This window comes from Triturus cristatus, chromosome 1_2 (genome assembly GCF_964204655.1).
Source record: "Triturus cristatus chromosome 1_2, aTriCri1.1, whole genome shotgun sequence".
NCBI classification, from domain to species: Eukaryota; Metazoa; Chordata; class Amphibia; order Caudata; family Salamandridae; genus Triturus; species Triturus cristatus.
This window is the reverse complement of record NC_140580.1, coordinates 1,116,363,545-1,116,372,833: the sequence shown is the minus strand read 5'-3', so window position 1 is coordinate 1,116,372,833 and position 9,289 is coordinate 1,116,363,545. Positions and strand designations below refer to the sequence as shown.

At 42.4% G+C, this 9,289-nt stretch overlaps 1 protein-coding gene across 1 annotated transcript in view; it reads right to left on the bottom strand.

The window, feature by feature from the left end:
* Nucleotides 1-1,158: 1,158 nt before the first annotated feature.
* WDR38 (WD repeat domain 38) overlaps nt 1,159-9,289 on the bottom strand; it is a 149,294-nt gene continuing 141,163 nt past the window's right edge. Inside the window, exon 9 of the mRNA XM_085613765.1 lies at nt 1,159-4,556. Coding sequence (XP_085469891.1) covers nt 4,470-4,556 — 87 coding nt within the window. The 3' untranslated portion in view covers nt 1,159-4,469. The remainder of the gene's footprint in view (nt 4,557-9,289) is intronic.

The following is a 9,289-nucleotide window of genomic DNA, read 5'->3' as shown; positions in this document are numbered from 1 at the left end:
AAGCTGGATTTTGATGTAGCAAAGTGAATGGAGTAGGGTAGGTGGTGTGCCCCCACAGCTATTTTATCCCAAATCACAGAGGTTGTTTTTGTTAGGACTGAGATGTAAAGATTGCGGGCCTGTGTTCTTCTGGTTGGCAGGTGGTCTCCTTTAGGGGTTTCCTGGACAGTATTCTCTCTATATGTATCCAGTGTTTCTCTGCTTCTCCAGGAGATCACTAAATTATAACCCACAAATGCTCCGCGAAATAATATTTCATATTTTATAAGTTGATGGTAATTTGCGAAAACTTTGCAAAAATGCACAGAAGTGAATTTTTCAAAGTTCTATGTTGCACACAAACATGGCCTTGGGGCAGGTGTGTGTGCAACATGTTTTTTAATTGCACTTTCAGGGGTGCATCAGGGTGTCCTTTTGGCACCCTTGAAATTGCATGCACAATTTGCGAGTGCCTTTTTGGTACTCGCAAATCGCGCATGCAATTCCCATTGATTCCTATGGGCCTTTAGGCTTAGGGTGCCAAGGAGCTGTGCCCATTTCATTGATGTCTAGAGGTGCAGCCACCTCTGTTAGGACGAGCATCTGGACTTTATTGTTGGGCACCAGCCACAAGTTTAAACAATGCTATCCCTGGGCCTGTAGGGGTTAGAGAGATGGTTGAAACAGTAGCAGATTTGGACAGCTAGCTTTGGCCACGGAAAGGAAACACCTCATCAAACTTCGGCAGGTTCCAAACCTCCATATCTTTCTGGGATGGGAATTTTGCAGGCTCACCAGAATTGACATATACGAGCAGCTTTTCTACAGTGCCACTGCCCACTAATGCCTGTCTGTGGTCTGTATCTTACTTACAGACCAGCTGGACTGCAGGGCTCTTTTGTGAGCTCGGTGTTTCTTGAAGGGTCTTCAATTTACTCACCCATGTTGATGTGAGCCAGACCCAGACGCCTACTGTTGCCAGGTGACTGCCTGCACCACCAGTTGAGGGCAGGCTTTACTCTAGCAAACCTAAACTGAGCAAACTTAGGAGATGGAACGCCTCCCTCACCCAGCTGCTTAGACCAGTTTTATGGAGATTGGTCCTAAACAAAAGTCCCCCCACTTGTGCACCCAGGCACAGAGTCCCACAGAGAGAACACTATACCCTATACACTTGCTTATTGTGAATTCACACACACTGGAGAAATAGACAAAACCGTGTAACTGAATGGATGGTTAAAAGGAAGGAAGTTAAAAGTCTGTCTCAGGGCTATTGTCTAACTACCATCACTACCTTTCACCTCATGGTGTGGGGGCTGTAGCCACCCTCACTCCAGTTTTGGTTTCACTTGTGTGACTTCCTGTTGGGATAAACAACACTGTAAACATGGGACTCACCCACAAAAGACAAGCAGGATTCTAGGTACACTGGAGAACAAACAGGGCAGAAAAACTCACAGGCATGACCACGTTTCCAGTATTTGTTTCTAGAATTCATTTTGCAACATCCACTCCCAGGGATGTGAAATTCTAATACCATATAAATGTTTCCTAATTTCGTACGCATGGAAAACATTTATACATTCATCCCAAATGCTGGTATTCACTGAGCAATTTTATGAACTTGTTGATGATTAATTTAAAGAGCTTTCAAAAACCTTTGTTAATTTTCTATGCTTCCTATTTTAAGTGTTTGTCTTTCTTGCACAGTCAGACCCAGTTCAGGAGGACGAATTCGAATCTGTATTAGTACATTGTTAGATCAGAGATTAAACTTTAAGATGTGGACATGGTCTACCGTCCCTAAAACCTTTTCCAGATTCTTTGGGTCACTGATACCTTTATGGAAGTAGACCAACATCTGCAGTGATGTCTGAAAAGTGTCTTCTCTATGACCCTCCTGCCTCCCCCAATTTCTCAGCAGCAGAGTGCAGAATTCCAATTTCTACTGAGGTACTTGCACCTCCATTTATTTGTAAGTTGAAGTCTTGGTTTGTTTCTATAGAGTCGTTTGCTCATGGGAGGTACAGTTGCTCCAGATAGCTTCTCTCTAAAGACATCCGAGTAATATGTATCTCATGCAAATTGTTTCAAATTTAACCAGCTCATATGAAGTTAATTCTGATGACTTAGCTCAATGTAATGAGTATCTGGTGACCGGTTTCTTCTGATGACTTACATCCGAGTAATGTGTATCTGGTAACCCATTCATTCCGAATACTTGTATTTGAGTAATGCGTATCTGTTGACTAGTTCATTCTGAAGACTTGGATCTGAGTAATGTGTATCTGGTGACCAGTTCATTCTGATGACTTGGCTCCGAGTAATGTGTATCTGGTAACCAGTTCATTCTGATGACTTGTATCTGAGTAATGCGTATCTGGTAACCAGTTCATTCTGTTGACTTGCATCCGAGTAATGTGTATCTGGAGACCAGTTCATTCTGATAACTTATATCCGGGTAATGTTTATCTGGTAATCCATTCATTCTGATGACTTGGCTCCGAGTAATGTGTATCTAGTAACCTGTTCATTCTGATGACTTGGCTCCGGGTAATGTGTATCTGGTAACCCGTCTATTCTGAAGACATGTATTTGAGTAATGTGTATCTGGTGACCAGCTCATTATTTGTAAGTTGAAGTCTTGGTTTGTTTCTATAGAGTCGTTTGCTCATGGGAGGTACAGTTGCTCCAGATAGCTTCTCTCTAAAGACATCCGAGTAATATGTATCTCATGCAAATTGTTTCAAATTTAACCAGCTCATATGAAGTTAATTCTGATGACTTAGCTCAATGTAATGAGTATCTGGTGACCGGTTTCTTCTGATGACTTACATCCGAGTAATGTGTATCTGGTAACCCATTCATTCCGAATACTTGTATTTGAGTAATGCGTATCTGTTGACTAGTTCATTCTGAAGACTTGGATCTGAGTAATGTGTATCTGGTGACCAGTTCATTCTGATGACTTGGCTCCGAGTAATGTGTATCTGGTAACCAGTTCATTCTGATGACTTGTATCTGAGTAATGCGTATCTGGTAACCAGTTCATTCTGTTGACTTGCATCCGAGTAATGTGTATCTGGAGACCAGTTCATTCTGATAACTTATATCCGGGTAATGTTTATCTGGTAATCCATTCATTCTGATGACTTGGCTCCGAGTAATGTGTATCTAGTAACCTGTTCATTCTGATGACTTGGCTCCGGGTAATGTGTATCTGGTAACCCGTCTATTCTGAAGACATGTATTTGAGTAATGTGTATCTGGTGACCAGCTCATTCTGAAGACTTGGATCCGAGTAATGGGTATCTGGTAACCAGTTCCTTCTGATGACTTGTATCTGAGTAATGTGTATTTGGTGACCAGTTCATTCTGTTGACTTGCATCCGAGTAATGTGTGTCTGGTGACCAGTTCATTCTGATAACTTATATTGGGGTAACGTTTATCTGGTAACCTATTCATTCTGATGACTTGGCTCTGAGTAATGTGTATCTGGTAACCCGTTCATTTTGATGACTTAGCTCTGAGTAATGTGTATCTGGTGACTCGTTCATTCTGAAGACATGCATTTAAGTAATGTGTATAAGGTGACCAGTTCATTCTGAAGACTTGGATCCGAGTAATGTGTATCCGGTAACCAGTTCATTCTGATGACTTGCATCCGAATAATGTGTATCTGTTGACTAGTTCATTCTGATTACTTGCATCCGAGTAATGTGCATCTGTTGACCAATTCATTCTGATGATTTTTCTCAGTAATGTGTATCTGGTGACTAGTTCATTCTGATGACTTGCATCCGAGTAATGTGCATCAGGTAACCAGTTCATTCTCATGACTTAGCTCCGAATAATATCTTTCTGGTGACCACTTCATTCTGATAACTTGGCTCAGAGTAATGTGTATCTGGTGACCACTTCATTCTGATAACTTGGCTCGAGTAATATGTATCTGGTGACCACTTTATTCTGATAACTTGGCTCCGAGTAATGTGTATCTGGTGACCACTTCATTCTGATAACTTGGCTCCGAGTAATGTGTATCTGGTGAGCAGTTCATTCTGATGACTTGGCTCCGAGTAATGTGTATCTGGTGACCACTTTATTCTGATAACTTGGCTCCGAGTAATGTGTATCTGGTGACCACTTCATTCTGATAACTTGGCTCGAGTAATGTGTATCTGTTGAGCAGTTCATTCTGATGACTTGGCTCCGGGTAATGTGTATCTGGTAACCAGTTCATTCTGATGACTTGGCTACGACTAATATGTTTCTGGTGACCAGTTCATTCTGATGACTTGAATTGGCTTTGATCTCTGCAGCAGGATATCTTCAGACACATCTCTTGTCCTTGAACCATGTTTTTTCTGTCTTCGTTGCCAGCGATATTCTGAATTTGCAATCCTTCCTGCAAGTGAAACAGTCCAACCAGAGTACTTTAGCTGGTGCCACTTCCTAACAAGTCCCTTTGTCTTCATGGCCGCTTTCCCTACAGGCTTGCCTGCTCTATGGGTCCCGATAGTACCAAGGTTCCATTTGGGGAAAAGGCACAGGCGTAGGCTGGATCCAAAATTCCCTGCAACAAGACAAACAGAGTATTTCACTTAACTAGAAAGCATGTGAATGACTGTTGACGCACGGTTTAACTAAAGGCGCAATTTTGAGAAGATCATTTCATTACCTATAGTAAACAGACAATCTTAGGGAGGCAGCATCAATCTATATATGGGACGCCAATGCACCATCTCTGCAGCTATAGGCAAAGCATGAAGATGCACTCTTTTAATGTAGGTGCAAAATCTGATGTATCCCGTCTCTGAATTCTATGACCTTCCTGAAAAGTTAACTCTTTTGACCATATGGATCATTCAATCAATGTGTTAATGTTTCATTCAAGGGATGGAGGAGGCATTTAAAACATTCTGACGTTGTAGAGTCCTAAGTAGCTAACGCCCATTAAGAAACCAGGTGGTATTTCCTGTTTGTGTGCTTGAAAGTGTTTCATCAAGTAGCTTGCAGGAACTAGAAAAGAATTATGTAAAATATATGCTTAATGGTAACATTACATACATATCAATTCATGAAAATGCCAGGGATAAGTGGAAATATTTATCCTTCGACACTTGTTGACATCACAGTGCTGACAACTTGTCCTTAACTATACCCTCAATATCCATCTATTTGTTGTTGTGGCGCTAGAGTAAACATATTCCACCATACTACCAAAGTTTTTTAATAGGTATCTGTGCTTGGATAAGGGCCACAATATCAACTACAAGTGTATCATGAAGGTAAGTATTCGTGGAGTTAAGAAAATTAAATCTATACACCTGTATGTACTCTTACATTGATGACCTGTTGGTAGGAAATAGAATGGTGTTCATAGACCTAGAAAATCCTATAACTCAAGGGTTAGCTTCTTTTTTTGTTTAAATCTCTTTATTAAGTTTCAGTTAGGTAACAACGAGCAACACAGGCTAATAGTAGCTATGAACAAACTATGTCGTTGAAGTTCTACATCTATAGTAACAGAGCCCCTTCCTCACAGAGGGGAGCATTTAGTGAAACAAACACACATGTCAAGTATATGAGTGAAATACAAATAACTCACTCTACTCGAGTGCGCGTTTGTGAGATGTGGGTGTGGTTTTGTTCTAAGTGGGGGCGGGGAGCGTCCCTGTAGCCCTTTTCGTGAGTACCTCCACTGCGTGTGTGATTTCTTGGGGAGGCCGACCGCCAATCCTAGTATTTGTAGTGATTACATATCTGTCTCAGTAGTTGGTACTCTGTCCTTCCAAGTCAGTATGGTGGGCGGGCATGTTGTGACTGAAGGCGGCTTTACGTCATTCTTAGTCTTCAGGTTCATAATATAAACCTCCCAAATAGTAGCAATTTGGCTCCCGCCTCCCACGATTGGCTGCTCGCAATAACATCTACTTCCGCTTTGAGCCTCTTCAGTAGGTCCCTACGCCAGCGTTTAGTGTTGAGGCTGCACTAGCCTTACAGGACATCGCTGTTTGCCTTTTAAAGAGTACAAGGATGATGTCTATGATTCTCTGTATGTATTTGTCCCCTTTGGTTGTGGTCTGAGCCCTAGCAAGCATGATTCGGCCCATCGCGTCAGAGATGGTCCCCGCTACCTCACCACATGCTCGGAGAATCACTGGACAGGCCCACACCAGCTTCGTCTTATTAATATGCTAGTCCCAAGGCTTAATTGTTACATTTGGAAAATTGGTTCCTATTTAAAAGTTTAATTCAACATTTCATTATATGTAGAAAACAAAATGCAAAATACCCCATTCTTGAAAAATGTCGAACAATTGGTAAAGCCAACACATCTAGCCTTAGAATGTGTACAAGGTTTACTTTTAAAAATGTATTTATATTTGTGTAAACATATGCAAGATGCACAGAAAATTACCAAACACGGAAAATATAAAAATAAAGGAGTGGTTCAGCCGCCCATGCACTGATGTACACTACTTTTCAGGCAACTGTGCTCTTGAGATCAGGAAAAATGCAGTCAGCTAATGTATAAAGTGGACTGTCTATTTCCCCGTGCTGTAATCTGTGGTGGGTGGAAGCAAAATTTGAATAACATCTGAACAGACCAACTGATGAAGAGGGCTTACAGAAAGGCTTTGAATATATGTATATCTTTTATGATTTTTCTTTTTTTAAACCTGAGCCGAGCACAATAGTTAAAGCGGTTTCTACGCCAGGCCCAAAATGTTTTGTCTCATTTAAAGTTTGGTTTAATTTTTCGAAATTCTTTATGTTGAACCTGGAAGGCAGAAGTTTCATTTGGGCGCACTATTCGCCAAAAGATGTGATTGTTGGGTATACAGAATAAAAATTGTCCTTCTACCCTTTCTTGTATTCTTAAATGTGGTAAGGGATGTTGTAGGGATTTTACAAATGCTAGTGCATTAATGAATACTCATTTTAGCAAGGTGCTTTTAACTGTCCATCATAAGAGTGCAAACTGGACATACGGAGAGTGACGATGTGATAATACGGATTTGAGCACAGATTCTATTTTTCACTGGTGAGAGATTACCACCTGATTAAGCACGACTAAAACTCCGAACTAGGCTTTGCACTGGTTGATTGTCCACCACAACTAAACTTGCACGTTGGGTGTGGTTGCACACGCAGGCTTGTGGCGGTGTGGTCACACACTTGCCAGAGTGTAAAACGCAGCTTGGGATCCTGTTTAGTTTGTTTAGCCTCCTGAGTGATTCTCTGGTTGGTTTGCACGCTGAGACCCATGCTGAAAGTTACGAGGTGCAAACCTGCCCACCAATGGTTGCCACCATTAACACAGGTCCAGCATATTCTGCAGGTGTGGCATTTCCAAAGATGCCCATTGACCTCGAAGGACCTTGAAGATGGTCCATCTTCAGTTGTTGTCTGAAGGTAGCTCTTCCTCTGAAGATGGTGGACATGGCAGAGACCGAAGACATAGGGGTGAAGAACGGTCCTCTGGTACAGATCATTGAGGGCTCGGTAGGAAGGTACTCACTGTTGATGGAGAGTCATGTGCACTGTGATTGACACACAAGTATTTGGAACAGGGAGCTGGGGGTGTTTGAGTGAGATCCCAGTCCCTGAGGCTTGCAATTCTGTTATGAGGGGGAAGCTGCAGCAGAATGGCTTGGAGGATAGACACACAGACACACCTCTGTGGAGTTCCTAAAGTGAGCCTGGGCTCAGAAGCTATTGTTATCTCTGCTGGGTCACTATCTGGTAGGAGCCAGGCATTTTTATTGAATTGTTTATTCACTTGCAGACCATTTTTCTTTCCAAAACATTGAAGACTCGAATTTTGCTGTAAGTGAAAACGACTCAAATTAATTCAGAGTTTTTAGGTAAAGGAATGCAGGTGCCACGTTGGCTGGATAGACGTTTTTTGCCCAAAATAATGTGTCTCCCCCAATGCTTTTGTTGTAACCTGAACTATTTTCTATTAAATGCAATGTTTTGTATTGTGCCAAAATAGCACCTGTAGGCCTCGAAGCCCTATACAATAATTGTGTCTGGATATAATTGAGTAGTTTGCACTAATTGTAAGTATGGAGTTTAGTACAGTCACTTTAGATACTTTACTGTATTCACTGATTGACAGGATGCAAGCAAGGATGGGCGGGTCAGTCAAGTATACTCCATAGTAGATAATACCTTTTTTACTATTTTATAAACCATTTTTTATAGATTTTTAAAGTAGCATAGTCAGTATTGACACCATTACAGAATGAGAATGGAATCAGCAGCAGCGTACATGTTCGATATACTATAAACAATGGGGGTTGTTACGTCAGGAGACATTGGTTCAGCTTTACATAATCAACAAACATCATGTGAAACTAATTTAAACTGACACGTCATAACCATTACAAACCCTCAAGATCTCAGCACATGTGATATACCATCTGTTTGGCACTGGTTGAGAGTGGCGGCTGGCATCTACCGGGATGGGGAGCTTGCACAGGGCAAATATAAAAAAAAAAAATTACAAAAAAGTACCTGACTTGATGCAACGTCTTCGCTCTGGACCTCTCTGTCACTGAAACCAGATGCTGGAACTCCCCTGCCCAATCCGGGCGCTGCTCACATGCAGCATGTGAGCAGCGCCAGGATAGGTGGGAGCAGCCTCACTCGGTACTCCACAGCGCCCTGGAGGCCTGCACTGCCTCTCAACCCAGCTGTCTTAAAACAGCTGGATTGAGAGGTTTAAAGTGTGCCTGTGTGGCTGGCCATCACAAGATCGCCAGCCAAAAAAGCGTGCGCACTTTAAACACTTCACAGCCAGCCCACCCTCCTCCCAGCTGAGTGACATGCGGCTGTCACTCAGCAGCGGACCCTCCTCCCTGCTGAGTGTCATGCTGCTGTCACTCAGCAGCGGCCCACAACCCGTCCTGACGCTCGGGGGATGGAAAATAAACTGGTTATTAAATATCATTTTATATTTCATCTTTGGGGGCAGTGGCGGCCGGTATTAAGGGGCGTTGCTCTCCCAGCTTCGGAGTGGAGAAAAAGGGAGAAAATAATTAACATCTCATGGAGCATTTTGCCAACTTTAAATCATGGCATGCTCACTGCTTCATGCTCATCTACCCTAAGAAAGTAACATAATATCGGACGTTTTTAGAGGTCGGACGTACCCTCAGACGAGAGTCCTCTCCTGCGCATGTGCTGAAGCTGAACTGGGCGAGGATAATTCCCCGCCCTCGACGCACAAGCGAGGAGAGTCTCATTATCCTGAGGGGAGTGGCTGCACCAAACAGCAGTGAATGGGCTTCAAAT